General features: G+C 47.0%; 1 protein-coding gene across 2 annotated transcripts in view; it reads left to right on the top strand.

Moving 5' to 3' along the window:
• Positions 1-18,325, top strand: part of Znf407 (zinc finger protein 407) — a 421,370-nt gene extending 403,045 nt beyond the window's left edge. For both annotated transcript variants that reach the window (XM_078029872.1, XM_005334380.5), the window contains one exon: positions 15,944-18,325. In XM_078029872.1, coding sequence (XP_077885998.1) covers positions 15,944-17,283 — 1,340 coding nt within the window. In that variant the 3' untranslated portion in view covers positions 17,284-18,325. The remainder of the gene's footprint in view (positions 1-15,943) is intronic.
• Positions 18,326-20,726: the final 2,401 nt, after the last annotated feature.

The following is a 20,726-nucleotide window of genomic DNA, read 5'->3' as shown; positions in this document are numbered from 1 at the left end:
CAGGGAGAAGCCAAGTGTGGCTCCTGTGTCGTGAGTGCCATCAATCTCTTCGTTGGACCAAAAGCTTCAGCGACAGCATCGGACCTTTGCCATCTCTGCACTGCTTTCTCTTTCTTCCTGCCTCCTTCATTCCCCTTCTCCTCCACCGGCCTCAGCCCCGCTTCCCATTGGTTTGATCATGCAATGGAAGCCAACTTGTCTCAGCCTTGCTGACCTGTTCTCTTCCTCCTGGCGTCTACCTCACAGTCGCCTGCCCTGTGGAGCTCCTCTTTGCTCTGCCTAGGGAAATGGCACTCCCACTTCATCATCCACTGCGGTGACTTGGAAACTGTTAGTTTACCTCACAACTGCTAAGTGCTCAGAGCCTACAGTAGTCAAGGGTCCTTCTCATGTGGAATTTATGTGCTAGGAAGAACACAGAACTAAACAATCAGGGAACAAAATAGTGAGCAGGTGTGATGTGAACTTGGGGGCACGGCTTGGCCTGGAGTACTTAGGCAAGTAACTGAGCTACATCTTCCTCCTCCACATCAGTAGCTTCCCTGGTCCCCTTGATTGCTCCTCTTAAACACCTTTGAGATTCTCCATCTTGTCTTCATCTTTTATTCTCCTTCATCTAGGTTGGTGCAAGAGCATCCAGACTGAGTCCCTATATTTAATCCCGTCACTAGAAGCAAGCCTCCATGTTCCCACCACAGTTTTTTCCTAGTAATACACATTTGATCATGTTATTTCCTTGCTTAAGTTTCTTCAATACCATGGACTACCAAGTCTAAACCCCTGAACGCTGCACAACTTCATAGCTTCTACCTCTTCACACTGTTCCCATCTTGATATCCAATCTGAGCTTGCAGCCATGCCACACTGCCTGCTGGGTTCAGCATCTGCTTAGAACAGGGAGGCTTTCTCCACTATTTCTTCACTTCCCTTCAGATTCTTCTTCATCTTTCCAGACCCAGGGTTTCTGTGAGCACTTTCATGATCCTTACCCTAGACCAAGGGAGTTTCCTTTCTTTCTATGAAGGCATGACTATTTGAATGTGTTATTCAGTTTATATTTTATTTATTACAGTTACCTGTAATGTTAGCGTCTTCAAATAGATTAAATCACATCTGCCTTGCCCTTGTAGTAGGTTATCAGTATTGTATTTGTTGAATAAATAGTTAAGAAAATAAATTATCTTGTACCTAAGTTCCTGGATGGAGCATCCAAGAAATTTGAATTAGTAATGTAAGTAGAATTAACCCTCAGGGTATCTAGAGAGTAGGAGAATAGCCATATTAGATAAATGATAATTTACTAGAAAATTATTTCAACACTAGTTTTGAACTCTACTGAATAAATCTTTGTTTGTATACTAGTGTACAGTTTCTATCTTGATAGAGTCCAAATAGTAAATACTCTTCCATCTTTCTTTGATGACTCCATATCTTCCAGTTCCCACATCTGTTTTTTGGAAGGGGAATTCTCACTGTACAGTTCAGTAGTTAATGATAAGGTCGTTGTGCTCAAAGAGCATTCATCCTCTAGCTTTATAAGGAAATGTTTGTTTGGGATCCATTTTAAACCCCTGACATTATTTGTCTCCTGTACAGCGCTAGGCACCCACACACCACTCATGTGACTTCCTCAGGCTTCCTGGCCTTCATCCAAGAAGTTCTGCTTCCATCTGATGATGGACTCTTGCTGGGCCTTCCATGACTTTATGACTTGGGGAACACAATAGAACCTAACTCAGAATGGGCCTCTGTGGACTTGTGGCAAATCTGTCGGAACCCAACCCAGTGGGAGTTCTATGCCACAGCCACTGATATGCCATGACTGAGTGTCTCTCACTGCCAGGAATGTTTTTCAAAGGCATGTGATTTTGCTTTGGGTGGCATGACCTAGCTGCAGAATCCCAAGGGGCTTTCATTGTGGTTTTCTACTGTAGTTTACCAAGGTTCATCCTCTCTCCCCACCATTGAGTCTCCAGGCTCACACCATGTAGCATTCAAACTGTTTGCAGGGATTGATCCTGTGTCTATATGGTTGTATTGGGAAAACTGGGTAAGCCTTCTCCAGAGCTTTGTGTGCTCCAGATCCTACTCAGATCTGATAGCTTCACACATTACCCAGTATGTGGCTTGAAACAGCATTCTTAGAGGTAGGCAATCATACCTGCAGTGCCCAAAGAGGCCTACCAGGCATTCTCCATGTTTCTTTGTGGGAGAAGATACAAGACAGAACAATTTGGTTTTCACTTTGGAAGAGGTATCTATAGGCCCTGTCCAGAGGACCCAGCACTGAACTGAAGTGACTGTACCTGAATCTTTATAGGCCTGAACTGTGACACCAAACAGCATCCCCCTCCATTGAAGCATTTTCTCAGGCAACAACTAGACTGTTACCTTGTGCCTAGGACCAAATGCCCACCACCCCCCCGCCAGAAGACATGTGGCTCTAGATTGACTCTGCATTGGGTGCCTGGCCATTGGAGTAAGAGGCATTATGATAGAGAAGGCCCTTGAAGTTTCTCACTCAGGATGGCAACTAAGGACATAGCAGCCTGAGGAAAAGCAGAGATCAGTGCATCATTGAAGGCTGAGAGGAGCAGGAGGTGGCCCCTCACACGTTTCCTTAATTCATCAGACTGGCCCTAAAGAACCCAGATTGATGCTAGAAAATGACTTGTCCTAAGTTGGTGCCCTGATTACAGCTACTGTGGTGGCCCTTCTAGAATAGATTAAATGACCCCAGCAACCTGGTATGTGGCCATGGATTTGATGAATGTTTCTTTTCCATTCTAATTAGAAAAGAAAATCAAATAGTCTACTATTGTATGAGATAGACAACAGGATTCATTTACAGCTTTCCTCTAAGCGGTGGGTCTCCCACTTTCTGTCCTAAAGTACTGGACCAAGCATACATGTGCAGAACATCACCCAAGTCCATGACAGTGATGGTACTGTTCTGAGCCACTGGACAAGCCAAGGAGTGACTGGCACTCTGGAGGCTTGGGTATGGCAGCTGTGGAAGATAAGCCCCACAAAGACTCAGGGACCTACCACTTCCATCAAGAGTATAGGGTCCAGTGGTCAGCGAGTGTGCTTGGAAGACATACCATTCTTTATTCGTTTTCTAGTCCCAAATTAGTTTTGCTTCTCATTTATACATCTGTATCTCTTTGTCAGTATTTCTCTGGGAGTGTGAAACTTGAACCTGAGCTGGGCATCCTGAGTACACCCTGCACGCAATTGGGTCATTACTTCCCTGTTGGGCTCCGTGCTTGTTCGAATGCAGGCACATCACAGTGTTGGCCCTCCAGCCGCTGGATGCTGGAGTCTCCTGCTCTCCTCCTTGAGCTGTTTGTTGTTGTTGTTGTTGTTGGGTTGTTTTACTCCTGGCTACAGGACTTTACATTTCTTCACATTAAATTTAAATTTAGTTTTGTGGCATGTGTATTATGATTCAAATATTTCAGTCATACAAGATTGTTCTATATCCACAAATATTAGTAGTTCTGTTTATTGGTTTCAGGTGATATAGACTGAAATATAATCACTATTTTTACAATATAGCATTGTAAATGTACTGAGCCCTGGCTCTATATGTCAGGCACAGTGCTATGTGTTTTACATAGACTATCTCGTTTCCTCTTCAGGCCACTAAGTATCATTGTGCCCGTTTTACAGATCAAGACATAAGATTTAAGAAATTCAGGTAACTGTCTAGAACTACCAAAGGTCTGAGATTTTGCCATCTTGGACACTAGTGAGTTGTCTCATAGTAGTCTATGGATGTCAGCAGGGAGAAACGGCATTTACTCAGACATGGTGACAGCAGAGGATTGGTGTCTGTGCCTGTCCCCTGACCCTGGCCCCACAGGCTGACAAGAAGAGGCAGTGGGGTGCTGAAAGGAGAAGCTGTGAGCTTGGTAGCCCGGCACTAGACCCTGCGCAGTAAGCTGGCCTTTCTTTACCTAAGTGGAGTATTTTTACTTTAATGGGCAATGTACAAATTTGCCTTGGCTCTGGCTCTGGAATGAGAGAGACACTGTGTCTTCTGAAGCCTCAGAAGACACTTTAGAAACTTTGATGAAAACATGCTCTAGAACTTGGCCACGCCTAGGCTTGCAAAGTATACAGAAACACGAGGGTTCCAGGGAGATTAGCTTCAACAAGTGTAGGGAGGAGGTGCTCCCGGCATGCTGACCCCAGACTGCAGTGCTTTCTCTTTGCTGTGAGATGGTCTTCAGTTTCTCATCTCCTTTTAAGGCCGTTGATGTGCCAGGTGTTGGAGCTGCTGTAGCAGGTACTAGGGTCCTGTACCTAAGGAGCTCAGTGCTTAGGTGAGCACATTTATGAATAGTTTCTTATAATCCATTAGAGGAGCATACAGCAGACTGAGTATGTATGTATCTCTAAAACCTAACGTGACTTTCATGTTAAAACAGTGTACAGTTGAGAACTACGTAAGTATTTTCTTATGGACGTGTCTTGGTCCCATGGCCTTAGAACACAGACATGCCCATCATGAGGATAACGTGCCAGAGTGCAGAGGTACCAGGTGCTTTCTTCCATGCTCATGGAGGCCTGAGTGACCCAGCAGCAGTCATGCCACTTGTTTTCTCAGTGGGCATTTTTCCTTGCAGGCAGTGCAGTGCTCCTGTTTTTCATCTCAGAGACTTGGTGAAACTTTGATGAAAACATGCTCTAGAACTTGGCCACGCCTAGGCTTGCAAAGTATACAGAAACACGAGGGTTCCAGGGAGCTTGGTAGCCCGGCACTAGACCCTGCGCAGTAAGCTGGCCTTTCTTTACCTAAGTGGAGGTAGTGAGGTGTAGTGCCAGCGTCAGAGCCACCTGAGTGGAGGAGACGGTATTTGGGGCTGGAACAGGGGGCTGCATGGCTGAAATGGAGTGAGAATGCTGAACTGTGGCGTTCCACAGCTGCTACAGTTCCTTAAGTGCCCTGCCTTTTAAAAGCTTGCTCAGCTCTTGAAAATCAGCAGGCATTGCTCTAGCACTGAGCGTCAGCACTCCCCTCCAGCCGCTACCAAAGCCAGGGTCACTAGGAGGTATGTGGTACAAGTTCCTCTGTAGGATCTGAGTTCTGGGACCCAAGGGAACAGAGGCCCTGCTTTCCTACCAGACCCCCACACTCAGCCCAGCCTGTCTCAGCCTCACACCTGCAGCTGGCATGCAGGAGACCTGAGGCAGGAAGCGGGTTGAGGAGGGAAGGGATGTGAGGCCACTTGCAGCTCACGTGTAGTGCAGCATGTTCGTGAAAGTCTCAAGAAATGTGGAAACTTGACATTTTATTAAGCATATAAAATGTTTACGTTTTAGAAAGTAGTAATTGTCTAGTTCTGTAACTCTAGTGAAAGTATGGGGTGCAGGCACGTGCTCAGGAGCCGTGCACTTACCCTGGAGCTCGAAGAAAGGCCTGGAAGCCCCTTCCTTCATGAAGGATCAGCCTTCCTTCCAGTTTCCTGTGTCCCACAAAGCCCTCACTTCATCAGGCCTACACCTTTATTCTCTTTGGCTGGGAGTTTCAGTGCACAGCCAGCTGCCAACCCTTAAGAACCCTAGACACACTTGCTCACTGAAACTGAGCTTCTATGAGAGTTCCTGAGTTCTGATTGCATGCAGGGTTTAAATTTCAACGTGTCCCAGCCACCGTTCCCATCACTTGACACCCTGGGCACAGCTTTGCTCTCATTTTCCTGCATGGCATCATGGTAGGATGGAATGCATATATGGGTATTCCTGATGGATGTCCACACCTGCCATCATGTATAGTGGTCACATATGCTTGCCAGTCTGAGAGCATCCAACTACTTGTAAAGAGTTTTTTAGTGAAAAGGCAAGCTATTGTTGCCTGTTTGGTGAAGCCTTCAAACTCCTTAAAGTATTAATTTTATGGAGGTATTTTTCATGGTCACACAAGAGCAGACTATGGCTCTGTGTGTTCCTGGCCCCATGATTCATGACTACATGATACCTCATTTGACTTCTATTTTAAATATACACATACTAGAAACTTCTGAAGACTTTAGGTATGTTTTCTGCATAATCCCTGCAACAGAGTGGCACAGAACTATACCTCCTAACACCTCAGATGTCCCTGAGGTCAGCCACATCCCTGCATGCAGGCATACAATCCATGTCCCATATGGTTTCAGACACTCACCAGGTCAGGCCTGGAGCCAGCCTTTGCTCGGGTTTTCCGCAGTGCTTCTCAAGGATTCCCTACTGAACTCTCCTCACTCCTCAGAATCAGGCGAGGTGTGTAGAGGGAGAACTGCTGATTTACTCACTGTGTTGCACAAACCTCAGGCTCCAAAAGCTGGCAGTTCATATTTGGATTTGCAAGTCAGTTTTTATTCTTTCCAGTCTTTTCAAAATAAGTCTTATCATTTGTCTATTGTTTGTCTTTCCAAAATCAGTTATAAACTGTATTGCCCCGATAAAATATTATTCTCTAGTACTCAAGCAAGCCACAGATGTTCTGTGATTTTAAATAGGAGATTCCTGTAGATATTTAGGAAAATGTTCTTATGAAATGTTCTAAGTAAACATTGCAGTATCCACTGGTTAAAAAGAAAATGTTATGTTTTCCACCTGGACCCTGGCAGCATCCATGGATTCCACCTAAGACTCGGTATCAGCACCAAGCTGCTCTCCACCAGACACCTGCTGCCACTCATTCTCATCGACCTTGTTTTCTCTCCTTGAAACTTCTGTGTTAGTCATCTTTGTGTCACTGTAACTGAAATACCTGACAAGAACAACTTAGAGGAGGAAAGATTTATTTTGGCTCAAGATTCCAGAGTTTCAGTCCATGGTGGGCCAGTTCCATTTCTCTGGGCCCAAGGAGAGGCAGAACATTATGGCAGCAGTGTGTTGTGGGGGGAAGCTGCTCAGGATATGGTGGCCAGGAAACACTGGGAGAGAAGGGGAAGGCACCACAAGGAAGAAGATCCATTCCAAGGGCACATCCCAGTGACCCACCTCCTTCAGCCACACCCACCTGCCCACAGTTACCAGTCAGTCCATTCAGATTAGGATGGGCTCATTAGGTTACAGCCCTCACATTTCACCTTTGAATATTCCTGCATTAACACAGAAGGCTTTAGGGGACACCTCATTTCCAACCGTAACAGCTTCATTCTGTGGGGCCCCATCCTACAGATGGTTATAAAGTGCCATAACCAGCTCCTCATGCCAACAAAGAGTGGCATTAAAGGGCACACCCGGGCCTCTGGTTCTACTTCTGATGTATTCACTTCATACTCAGGGAGTTTTGATGGCTTTGGGTCTCTTTCCTGTGAAGAGGTCAGGCCTGCCGGGTTGTCACCCACAAGATACTCTGATCCCCTTTCACAGCAGCTCAGGAGGAAATGGCAGACATTTGCCCAAAACATATGATTCATTTTAAGATGTGGAGGAGAAATCCGCATTGCTCTGAGTGAACACAAGCAGCTGCTGTCATTTGGCTACGAGCAGATGTTAGACCTCTGAAAGCCTTGCAGATAATTAAAATACTAACAGTTAGTGTTTTACCCCAGCTGTAGGTTCTGTTTACTGTAAATTTGATTTTAATGGTGCCTCTGTGCTGTTACTAAGAAGCAGTTTTCTTTTTACCTACATACAAAAGTGTCTGCAATGAAGACAAATATCTGTTTGCCCTCATTTCCTCAGGAAAGACGTGAAGATACTAGAATAGAAAGGAAACATGAACATGACTACAAAAGTGAATGTGGTCTTTTCCTAGGGTTTGCCAGAAAAGCAAGAGAGACCCGCCAAGCCTGCCTCATTAGCCCCTGGAGTCAGCCTAGTAAGAGGCAGGCCCTCCAAGGACAGCGGCAGGGCTTCTTATTTGCATAATTTCAAGGTGTGTACAATGAGTGTACACCTTCTGAAAAATAGGCCTTGTCTCCCAACATTGTGTTATCTGTATTAGGTGTTTACAGACTGTCAGAGGACGTTTAGGGGAAGGTCATTGGGCTTCTTAATTTCGTAACTCCCTAATGCAGAAAAGAGTGTCCCTGTGTTGGTTAAGTCTTGATGTCAGAGGAAGCCTTACCGGGAGCAATAGGGTGTCGTCTCTCTGGTAGAATGTCAAGGTCTTCAGGAGACCTGACGTTCCCCAGCTGTTTTCTAAGCCTCCAGGTTCCCCTGTGCAAAAGTGGGAAGGGCACTCCTGCTGTCACTGTTGTCAGGCTGTTTCACTGATGCCGATACAGGTGACAATACACTGGAGAGGGGAAGCATGGTCCCTGAGACTGCATGCTCCCAGGGAGGCTGCAGGGAAAAGAAAGAACATCCACAGCATACCTCCCCCGCCCCCAAGCCAAGGTGAATCCCGGCACCCAAAAAACGTGTGCCACATGGGAGATTGGCCTGTGCTGGCACTTGTGGGCCCCTCCTCTCCCCTCCCCTCCCCTCCCCTCCTTGGTTTGTTCCAGTGGGACTTGGAGACACTTGAGCGCTTAAGATGTACTCTTTGTGGGTAAATGACAAGATCAGAGCACTTTACAATCTGACTTTAAAGTGCTGCTTACTCGCCTTCTGTGAAACTCAATGATGCCATTTCTGTCGTATGAGTCCAGTTTCCAGAGTCAGGTTGATGTGTTCTGGCATATCATAGTTAGCTCATTGGCTCCTGCACAGTAGAGAAACAGTTAACTCTGCCCTCCCCTCACCCCCGAAAGCCTGTGGAGATAACCTTAACAGACACAGCCCTGCCTCGCTGAGTGAGATTTGTGTGCATAGCTCCCATTACTGCTAGATCTTCATGCATGAAAATGATAATATATACCTAAGGGTCTGATATAATACAAAATTTCTTAGGGTTTGTGACTTTAAAGGTAAAATATTGTCTTTTATTCTTTGTCACTCTTCAGTACCCATGGAAATACCTAGGTCCAGGGAGACTATTCTTGGTAAAGTTGGAAATCTGAGCGATTATATATTTCCAACTTGAGATAAAATTTATTCTTCATTTTTTCTGGGTATCTTAGAGTTCTTTTCTGGAATTATATTTTGATTATCTTCAATTGCTACTACTGTTAAGAGTAGCGTTGATGTTAATTAAGAAAGCAGGACTGAAATTTGTGGTACTAAATTTGTGACCTGGTTTGTTGTAAATATTCCTTCACTAAAAATTGCATGCCATGCATTAAGAGCTTCTCAGAAACGGCGTGGATTTCAGTTAATTTTTCACAGAAAAGTAATTTCACCATCTCCTTTTTGCAAAACCTAGGCCTTCATGAAATTGAGGGCATAACAATGACTTTTTCTATAACCTTTCAACATAGCCTTTGTATGGGTATTTGTGGTTTAGGACTGGTTTTTACCAAAACACCCTTTTAATTACTGTTGTGATCTTCCTGACATATGCTTAGACCAGTGAAGGTCAGCTTAGGTTTACCTTGGGTTTAGGATGACCAGAACAAGCCTGCACTCTGAGATGAGGCTCCCCTCTGCTGTAGCTATCCTGTTTAACAAGCATGTCAAGGGCTAAAAGTTAATTCTTAATTTTGTATCTCCAGTAACCCATTTATTTCTGTTTTCTGTGTGAATTTAGCAACACTGACCAGAATGTGTTTCCAACCCTAGAAGTAATGGAGAGATATGAGGCATTGACCAACCTGTGTTCTCAAAGGAGGAGTTGCCAGTTAGTTGGTGGGATATGAGGCCAAGAGGTTTCCTGACCCCTGTCAGGATTATTTGCCAGATTGATGATCCCAGACAAGTCTCTGGACCCCATGACAAGGGTTTCCCTCCAGGAGTTTGAGGACCTGGGCAGTGGCAAGGGAAGCTGCCAGAGGTGGGAGGGCCCTGTGGTGACAGCTCTGCCTGGAGATCACCCCATCTTCTGAGCTGGGGTGGAGTGGTGTCCTGCAGATACCAGAGATTATTACCTCTATAGAACGAGTAAGTCACAGGACAGTTATCGACGTTGGTTTGACTGGCTAAACTATTGGTGACTGCTATTGTAAGAATAATGTATTCCCTGCTTTGAAATTTCTAAAAGGTTATATTTCATTGAATTTTAATTTGTCATTTTTCCTGCTTTCACTTGAGAAACTTATAAGCTTTTGTGACATTAAAATATGGCTCAAATTTATTAGCATAATCTGTTAATATTGTTTCATTTTAATAGACATTAAGTATAATTTCCTAACATTCCTGTTAAAATTACAATTTAAGATTGACGTTGAGAAAAATTACATGTGGCTTAAGAATCACAGTGTCATGTGTGCCCCAAATTTTTATATGAAAAGTATTATTTTTTGGATTGCTTCATATTCAGGGTGCTTTAATTATTACAGTGAACCAACCCAGAATTTTCAATGTTAGTGACCCTACCAAAATATAAAGTCTAAACTCTGCAGTGTCTGAGATGTAACCAGCAGTGGGTAAACATTTAGTTCAGAAGAGGCTTGGAGATGGAAAATAAGTGCTGGCTCATGGCAACGGAGCGGTTTGCAGAGAATATTAGCACAGGCATTCGTGGGCGTGAGGCGTGTCACCCCACGCCGTGTCTTTTTAATGCCATCTTTATCTGCTACGCGATGCATGAAATCTACTTTCAGTTTTAGAACTGCCAGCAACCTTTGACCCCTTTAGTGCAGACACAATGTGACCTTTCTATTGTCATCAGCTTTCATTCTCCTGAAAATTCTATGAATTTTTATTACAAGTTTTTTTTTAAACCAAGCTGAGGCTTCCACAAATTACTTGCCACAGATGAGATGAAGTTGTTGAAGTGGGTTAGATAAGTTTTACAGCCAGTATGTGTGCTGCCGAGGAGCCCAAGCCTGTGTCCTACAGTGTCATACACCAGTAACTGCTGAGCCTGCTATTGGATAAATACATCATTTTATGGAACATTGATTGTTCTATAAACCCAATGGAGTATTATGCTCTATGATCAAACCATTTAGATTGTGTGTAGAGCACAGAAAATGCCATATTCAGGATGGTACTAAAAGTGCCATTTGTGTATTTTATGGATGTCATTACAGGGGAAACTTCTCTCTGTAGGCCCTGTTTACTGCAAAATTTTTTAGTCTGTAATGACATTTTTCATTCACAACGTATGCCTTCAAGAGAGGGGGCCCTTGTTTTATTTGTTTCATTCGGGTTTACTGCACAAATTCTGTACATTTTAATTAAATGTAAGCTTAACAAAAGCATAAGGTATTTATTCTGTGGGAAGAAGAGATGGCAGTAAAGAAAGGGGAGCTCACCCCATGAGGAGGGGTCAGGTGCTCACAGCTCATCCCAGAAGCACCATACAGCGGGGCGGTCGGAGCCTGTGGGGACAGCCCCGTCCCCACACCTCACCCACCCTTCTGGCAGGGAGAAGCTGTGCTTTCCACATCTGGGGCTGTTCTACTTCCAGAGAGGGCTGCAGCTTCATTGTGGAATTCTGGAAAAGGGAGCCTAACTTGAAATCACTTCCCCCAAAAAAGCCCTCAAATACCAAAAAAAACCTTTTTATTTCAACCACATTGTAAACTTTCAATGCATTTAGCTATGAGAAGGCTGGATGGTATCTTTGTACTTGAGGAAGCAAATGAGCACTCAGCTGGAGTTTTCAGGAACAGTCCTGAAGCTGTGTTTTAGCTCCTCTTGCACCGTCTGCCCTACTGGAAACAGATCCAGAACAGGCCTGTTTGGTTAGCTACTGTTAGACTGAAATCTGACATCTTTAAAAAATGTAAAGTGCAGCACACATACTGCGCTGGGCTGCTGGAGTCTACTAAAGATCTGTGCTCATGGGGAGTCACACCAGGGACTAAGCTGTCCATGATAAAATTTGTACTGTGGTCCTGTTTTCCAAATGCCATCTCCATTTGGCCATTTGCATTGGTGAGGTTTACAGTTCATATTTACTAGAAAGGGCTCAGAAACTCAAGTTGACGTGCCCAGTAAATTCTTGGTCATAGCCCAGTTGGAATTTAAAGTTGCAGTAGAGATTCACATTCGTTTAAATGACACTTGAACTTCTACATAGCTCCACATTAATTCATTATGGTTGAAATGGAAGAATCTTCAGTGGGTGAATCTTTTTCAATCTGATTGAGGCTGTTACATTTTATAGGTGCTATTTTTCAAAGCAGTACTGACAGCACTCGAAGTTATTAAATTGCTGAATCAAAAGATGGACCTGCACGCACATTTATGAACTGTGATGGACTAGCAGGCCTGTGCTGCCGGAGGTGAAAGCGCTGGTGCCGTTAAGCGTCTTCACGGCCCGGCTGACAGCAGTATTTACCCACGTAGTTTACTTTAATGGTCTGGAGGTGGCCTAACCCACCTCTGGATTCAAATAAATTCAGTAAGTAGTTCAGAGGAGCATAATTATCAGTGCCACAAGGGATTCAAAGGGGATCGTTCTGTACCCAAGAGATCTTCCTTCCAGTTGCTGGGGGCAGGGGCTGCCTGGACTCAGCATGTGGCACTTCTCTGGGAGCCCACCTGAGGAGGGGAGCTGGTGCTTTCTTCCCCCTCTGCCCTGGTTTCTCCTGCTGTTTAGTCTGATGGTAATGTCCTTTTCTTATGATTAGTTGGGGAGAGGAATGATTTGAAGGCTACCTTCTTTGTTTTTGTTTTTGTGTCATTATTTCCTTTATTTTCTACAAATTCTGAATAGACTAAAAATGACCTTGAAATTAAAGAATGGGCAGAAACAAATCAAGTTAAGACTATAAAGAAGGCAATCAGAATATTGCATCCTAGGGAGAGAAGTAGGGACTAGGGGAGAAACTGCAGCAGACTCCAGGGAGAATGTTTAAAGCACATTCGACTAAGAGTAGAGGTCCTAATGGGTGGCAAATTGGCCTGGGATGGACCACACCAGGCCCAGCCCAAACTGAAGCATAAATGGAGAAGAATGTGGCATCTCTGTGGAACTCCAGTCATGCCAAGCCTTCTCCTTGTAGGCTTTCTAAGCTCTTAGAGGAGAGAGAATTGAGGGAGGATTAAAGTTCAGAAGACGATTTGAGACAAGGTTGAAATGTATCGACCATGGTTCAGACTTCACTTTCTAGGATCCTTTTGCTTTAGCCACTCTCATCCTTATCTTCTACACTCTAGTCTTCACCAGGCAATTGGCTGTTCTTCTTTCGTCAACTAGAGCACGGGGAAGGAGAGGCAGGAAGTTGCTCTGAGCTCAGAGGGTCACTGCCCGTGTGAGACGCAGAGGCTTGCGCACCACAGCATGCAGACCTGTGGCTGCTACACCACGGATCTGCATTGTGCTCCATCAGCGCTTGCCTAGGAGCTGGAGTTAGTAGCACCCAGCTGTTCTCTATGCCTTCAAGGGGAGTCAGTGAGAGGAAGCAAGGATGCACTCTAAGTATGGAGTCCTAACTAGACTTAGGGACCTGTGGGTCCCTCCTCTGGAAAGGGTTGCTTTACCTTGAGATGTGATGATCTCTGCCTGGCTTGCCTACTGAGCTCCAGGGGATGCTGCGGTTGCTGCACACACACATGGGAGGAGCTCCTGGGAATGGAGCTAACCTAGCGACCCCTTGGTCTTTTCTTAACCTAAGATTCCATGATTCCATAACCTTTCTAAGATTCATGCTGTGTTCACACTTTTCAAGAAAGAATAAATGATAATACTTGACATTTAATTCTTGCAAATCCAGGACCACCGTCCTGAAGTTTGGGTATGATCCTGGACAGGTCCTCTTGGTGGATACCATAGACAGCTTCTGCAGTCCCTCTTGCAGTGCTGACCCTGCTGGAAGACAGGCCTCTGCCTGAGGTCTGTGCTCAGAATTAACACAGTGTTGAAAGAAATGGTTTCTTGCAGAACACTGCCAATGTGGTAAGCAAAATTGTTGTCTCTCGGGGATGCCAGTAATAAATAACCAATAGAATTCTTAATCCTGTTTCCCTTTGGTAAGGATAAGGTATACTGTTAAGCAACTGACCCGTATTAAAGAGAGTAAAGTGGAATATCTCAAAAATGTGGTTCTATTGGTACGTGGAATGCTGAACCTAGACCATTTCTTTAGGCCATCTCTTATTTGTCAGGAAAGAAGACAATGAGAACAAAACAGAAAAATTGAGATTTAAAAAAGAAAACAGAAGCTCTGTTTAACGAGTCAGTTTCTTTTCCCATGAAAATAGAGCTTACAATTTCCAGTGTCCCTTGCTCTATTGAATTAGGGGCTGGTTCAGTTGACCTGGTGGAGGCTGGATTACTCTGCACCCTTCCTGCAGCACCCCCATCCCTGCAGTCCCTTTCTGGCCTCCTCCCCTGACCCCAGTGCTACTGCCCGTTTTCTTCCTACAGTACAGATGGCAACAGTTCAGTCCCCACCCAGGTCTGCAAGATGGGTGTTAAGCTCCTGCTCCCATCGCCACTCCAGCCTGTCAGGACCGCTGTCTTCCCAGGTGGACAGCTCACCTGCTTACCTGTGGTATCCAGTTAGGAACCATAGATTGGGAGGACTGGGATGCACCTGCCCTTCCTGGCCCATCACTGCCCAGGCCAGGGAGTTCGCCTGGCTCCGCTTCTCATCCTTATCCCTGGGCTTCCTTCCTTTCCCTCGTGTCTCACAGAGAGTGCAGCTAAGCCACCTCCCCTGTTGCCCCTACCTACAGCCCAAGAGGCTTATTGTGGCATATCCTAAAGAGGCACAGTGTTTTCACGAAATGAAATTCAGAGATGACCTGGAAAATCATACATCTTGCCTCCTCTGTAAAAATTCTATACTTTTTCTGCTTAAAATCACTCAGTAGGTATCTTTTCTCTACAGCCTTTACCCACAGTGTCTTAGCACAGGGCGTAAGGCCTGGTGCAGCCTGACTGCCCATGCGCTGCCTAATCTGGAAGCCTGAGCTGCTGACCACAGCAGAGAAGCCTCCCAAGTTGGCTTCTTCCTGGGATGCCCCCTCCTCTCTAACCTCTGCATCTCAGTGAGACCCCATCTCAAAATAATTTTTAAAAGGCAGAGTGTTAAGGAGTGGCTCAGTGGTAGAGCACCTCTCAATTCAAAGCCGAGTACCACAAAAAAGAAAAGACTGATGTTTTCTTTGATAGATCTTTCCCAAATATTCTATGTTATGGCCTGAGCCTGTAGCCTCTTTGTCTCTGTGCTTATTCTTGTCACCTTCCGTAGTGTCAAGTCACTCAGCAGGAACATCCTACCCCACACCAAGAATGTGCTCCCCCAACACCAAGGGCCAGGCTGGACTGGAGTGGGTGGGGCAGTGGGGGTGGCATTCCAGACCTCCCACTCAGGCTTACACTGGCAGGCTGCACATCCACCTTTGTGTGCCCAAGACCCAGCAGAGTGCCAGGCACAGCGCCCAGGCCACAGGGACTCGCCTCAGCCTCCCTGAGCTGTCTTTTCACCAGGCTCACTACCTGAGGTGTAGGAGACACTCAGTGTGTGCTGAATTTCACTTAACAGCTGTGTTTATTGATGCCACATTTGAAAATTTAATCTGGAGGGCTTTCGTTCTTTTTGTTGACTAAACAAATATACTGTACGTAATATTTGGACATTGAAGAAGGATTTTCCTTTGGGTTAGAGGACCCTGCTCTGACTGTTTGCTGAGCTTTACTTAACACCAGTCACTGCATGTGCTATGAGAGACGGGGTGACAGGGAACAACTGTGCTCCTCCCCAGGAGCTGGAAAGCAAGCACTCCCCTGAGAACTGTGTTCAGACAGTTAATACAGAAGTGTGGAAAATGCATACAGAACACACAGCTGTTTGTACTCTGAAACCTGTAACATACCTGTAAGTGTCTTTACACATGTGGGCACACAGCCTCATGGCGCTGTTGGTGGGTGCAGCCGTGGGCTCTCCTGCAGAGTGGCCGCTGTGTTTGATTGAGGCTGCAGAGCTCCTGAGGAGCAGCCATCTTGCTTTAAGTCTGAAAGTCCTGATTCTGAGGCTCTAACTGGTCCTGTCTTCCACAGGCATCGTGTCCAAGTCCTACGAGTGCCGTCTGAAGGGACAGGGAGCCACCTTTGTGGAGACAGACAGCCCTTTCACTGCAGCCGCACTGGCAGAGGAGTCTCCTGTCAGAGAGAAGGCCCTCAGGAGCAGCAAGAGGCCTGCCCAGGCCTCCGAGCAGGTCCAGCAAGTCATCATTATCCAGGGCTACGATGGGGAGTTTGCCCTGGATGCCTCTGTGGAAGAGACTGCTGCAGCCACGCTGCAGACGCTGGCAATGGCTGGCCAAGTGGCCAGGGTGGTGCACATCACAGAAGACGGGCAGGTCATTGCCACGAGTCAGAACGGAGCCCACGTGGGCAGCGTGGTGCCAGGGCCCATCATCCCTGAGCAGCTGGCAGACGGAGCCACCCAGGTGGTTGTTGTGGGGGGCTCAGTGGAAGGTCATGGCATGGATGAGTCCCTCAGTGCAGGGGGCACTGTTATACAGCAGGTGACCAAGCAGGAGATTCTGAGTCTCTGCGAGGCCGGGGCCCCCCCCGCCGATGCCTCCTCAGCCTTAGACGCCTTGCTATGTGCCGTCACTGAGTTAGGGGAGGTGGAGGGCAGGCCTGGGCACGAGGAGAAGGCCAGACCAGGCCATAAAGACGTGCTGATCCGGCTGCCCACTCAGGAGGCCTCCCATACCACTGCCGACCCGGAGGCCCCAGAGATCCAGATGTTCCAGGATGCTCAGGAGAGCACAGCAGCCATGGAGGTACTGACCCAGGTTGTCCGGCCCTCGACCATTGTTGCGTCTCAGGAGCGAGCCCAGGTGGCCTTGAAGAAGATGGTCCGAGGAGTCCTGCAGTTTGCTGTGTGTGACACGGCTGCGGCCGGCCAGCTGGTCAAGGATGGTGTCACTCAGGTCATCCTGAACGAGGAGGGTGCTGTCCACATGGTGGCTGGGGAGGGCTCCCAGTTCATCATGCAAGAGGCGGACGCCCATGGCCTGCGGGTGCCAGCTGAGCACGTGGACCTGGTGGAGTCTGATGGGGAAATCTCACAGATCATTGTGACAGAGGAGCTGGTCCAGGCCATGGTCCGGGAGTCCGGCAGCAGCTTCCCCGAGGGTGCTACTCACTACATTGTGACGGAGCTGCCCCCCGGGGAGCAGGAGGATGGTGGCGTGTACTCCCACACTGTGATAGAGACAGCTGGCTCTCAGGAGATCCTGCAGGCTGGGGCTGCGCTTCGAGCTGAGGCTGTGGCCCCAAATGGCACGGAGCAGCTGACAAGCATGGTCATTTACACCCAGGAGGGCACCCCGACAGCCACGGTGATCCAGAGCCAAAGAGAAAGTAGTGAGCTCCAGGAAGCCTGAGGTGGGGCCTTGACGCTGGGCACAGGGCCAGTGTGGAAAGACCCGCGCTGAGGTTGGCGTGCCCCTGAGCTCCCTCTAACCTTCCGAACACTGGCCACATGGCCCCAGTAAGTGCCACACCTGCTCTCTGCAGGGGTGGTGACAGAGGCCACTAGAAAAGCACTCATGGGCACCGAGCTGGTGCCCTGGAGTAGCTGTAGAATCACAGTAGAAGGGCAGGGGCGTGCTGTAGGGACAGGGCCTGTGCTTTCCAGCCCTTTGCTCCTGGGCCTCCCCTGCCCCATCCTGCACCAAGGGAAGCAGTTCCTGGTTTCCCCTTCCCGCCTGGGAGGTTGGAAACACCCCTGTCACTGGCTGCCTAGCCTGCAGCTCTGTCCTCACTTCCTTCCTTATGTGTCTGGTTGAAAGTCGCAGCTACAGTGATTACATCCTGCAGCAGCCGCTCCCCCCCACCACAACCTTGGTTGTTTTTTTTGTTTTGTTTTCTCCAGTTTTAGGATAATGTATCCCCAGACCAAAGGAAGCCTGTTAGTAGATTTCGTGTATAAATTCCCTCTTCGAGCATTTTAGGTGTATCCGTTGCTCTGGTTGCATTCTGCATAACAGAAATCGGATGACTCTGGTTAAGCAAAGCCTTGCTGTTCACGATCAGTTAAAATAGACCTTGGTTAAGAAAGCTGATACTTCTGATTTTGACTTCGTTCCATATCATAAAGTCCATACATGAAATGTATACTTCTGGAAAATATTGTTCATATCAATATTTTGCTTTTTATAACAAATGTTTGTATTAATATCATTTTGCAGGATCTATTTGTGTCAGTATGGAAAAGCTGACATTAAACATTAACAAATAGAAACCATGCCCCGTACCCCTTGCCTGACCAGCATTGTCTGTGTTTAGTTGTGGATTCACTACAACTACTGGGTGCAAGTTCATGTTCCAGTCATTTGTTTCTTGATAATATTGGTCTTATTTTTTTCCCAAAATTGTTGTTTTTGTTCTGTTTTCTTTTAAATAAAATGACAGCATTAAAGATAATGATGATGTCTTGCTCTGAGTGACCAGCTGTGGGGCCGCTGTGACAGCTCAGGAGAGTGGCTTGCAGGCGGTTGCTCCTCTCCCCGGCCAGTATACTCCCAGCCAGCACCTTCTGCAGGTCGAGCTCACTCTGAACATGCGGCAGATGGCCCAGGCACTTTCTGCGACAAGATCGTGTTCTCTCATGGTTCGTATCTAGAAACCCTGGAGAATGAACAGGAAAGGAAGCTGGTCCTCCCTTCTGTCAGTGCAGCACCACATAGTCTCTGCCTAAGGCCATGGGGCCAGCGCCACTGGGAGGCGAGCCTGCGCCCTGCCTGGCTTCCTCACGCTGCTTTGATTTCGGCCCATTCCAGGGCCACCTCCGTCTACACAGCCACCCCTCCCAAAAAACTGAAAGGTAAAACTTCAGGTCTGACACTGAGATTCATAATTAGCTGAGTGTGACTAGCTCGTGTTTCCTAAAAATGGCAGGGCTACTCGGCTCTTCTTCAACCCTGTCTTGGGCAAACAGTGACAGGATCAGCTCCCGTTGTTATCAGGATAGAGGTGACCTTTACAAAGTGATGGCCCTCTCCAAGCTTCTCATACATGTTAGGAAGGGGGGGAGGTGTTTTTCAGTGGAAATATTTCTTCTTGATCATTTCTCCTGTTAGCGGCGGCCCTGCGGCCCTGCGGCTCTGATGCTAATGCCTGACTGTGCTTAGTCCTGTGTGGCTAACCTTTCCGCTGCAGTCCAGGGTGTTGACACTGACATGCTGCAGTTTACCGTTTGTGATTTATTTAGGATAAATATGTCTCAGGTGGCATTTAATCCTTCATAAAACCAGTGTAGCCTGCAGTGTCAAACCAGCAATCACGTTGTATGCACAATGAAAAGAGCAGGCCTTTGCATAAAAAGAATTGTTCAGAAGGTGTTTCTAGGCTCAGAAGGATTGCGGAGGCTTCACCAGGCTATTGTATCCTGTAATTACCTGTAGAGTTGGGTTAATGTTACCTCTCCCTTCTCTCTCATTACACAACTACTGGAATGTAAGGGGCTTTAAGAAGCACATACACAAATGTGTGCCTCAGAACAATGAGGCGTGGCAGGACTTTCGAGCAAGGGACATTCATTGCAGTGTGGATTGTCTGGAAAAAATACAACAAGCTTGTAGCTTTCTTTGAGGTTTTTGCCAGGGAATGTTAACAAGTTTAAAGAAGTAGAAAGCAAAGCCAATGAATATCTACTTGGAGACTGGCCCAGAAAGACCACATTATATTAAACTATAGCCAGTCAATGACTGAGCCCCAAGGATACGTGGCATGACAGGAGGACCAGTTTTCCATGGCAGCTTCTAGAAATGGCTTAGGTTTCTACTTTCAGGGCAAAACTTGGCCAGTTCTTGGGAGTGTGGTGGAGATTTGCAGATAGCCCTTTCCAGACAAAGGACACTTTAGCCATTCGAGGTCACTAGTGCAAAGCTGGGAATGAAGCAGGCAGGCTGGGGTGAGGGGGAGAGGATGCTTACTAAACATTTCCCACCACAAAGCAAACACGCCAACAAAACCACAACACTGTGCTGAGAGCATCCTTTCTGCTACCTGACTTGCTTCAAAAGTAAGTGTGATAAGATGGCGTCAGCAAAATGCTGGAAATCCATTACGTCGAGACTGGCACTGCTGGCACCTACTGTGGTGAAACTGTTCATTCAGGACAACTGTGGTAGAAGAAAAGGGCCTACAACCAGAACAGGGTCGATTCTGAAGACAGAACCACTGGGCATTTATAACCAGGAGGAATGGATGGACGCCACTGGATGGGGAATCACTGAGGAGAGGGGGCCAGCAGGGAGGTCTCTGGCTAAGTCCACCTGATCCACCTAACAGGACTCCTGCTGAAGCCAGGCCAGGGTCACCAGACACCTCCTGGAGGTGGGTATGGAACCTCACCATGTGTCCGGGGTGGTCCGTTAGAGATGGTGGAGCCCTGACCTAGCAGGGTTCTTACTAAAGGACTTTTCCTGAGGAATACCCAGATTAATGGCCAGACTGAAGTTTGATCAAGCAGAGGAACTTTTGTCAAAGGCCTAGAAGTTGGAGGATCAGAAGCCCTGGTGGATCTTTGCTCCATCGTCTCCATCCAAGCCCAGGAAGCTCAACCACCACTCCCACTGTGAGGGAGGGGCAAGGGCCCTCGCCCAAAATAGCGCAGCAGCTGGGAAATTCTAGGACCACGCAACAGCATCCAAATTTCCCAGTGTTACCCTGCTTTTTGTTTTCCTGAACAGAAAGGCAGAATGATGTCATACACAGAGAACTGGACCAGCTTAGAACCTAGGCTAGGGTGGGCTCCAGCAGGAGAGCCAGGGAGGAAGGGCATGCATTCAGCAAGCTGGAAAAGCGCTCCGGCCATCACTTC

Source organism: Ictidomys tridecemlineatus, chromosome 13 (genome assembly GCF_052094955.1).
Source record: "Ictidomys tridecemlineatus isolate mIctTri1 chromosome 13, mIctTri1.hap1, whole genome shotgun sequence".
In the NCBI taxonomy this organism is placed as follows: domain Eukaryota; kingdom Metazoa; phylum Chordata; class Mammalia; order Rodentia; family Sciuridae; genus Ictidomys; species Ictidomys tridecemlineatus.
Note: the sequence above shows the minus strand (reverse complement) of the source record. Positions and strands in the feature narration are given on the sequence as shown.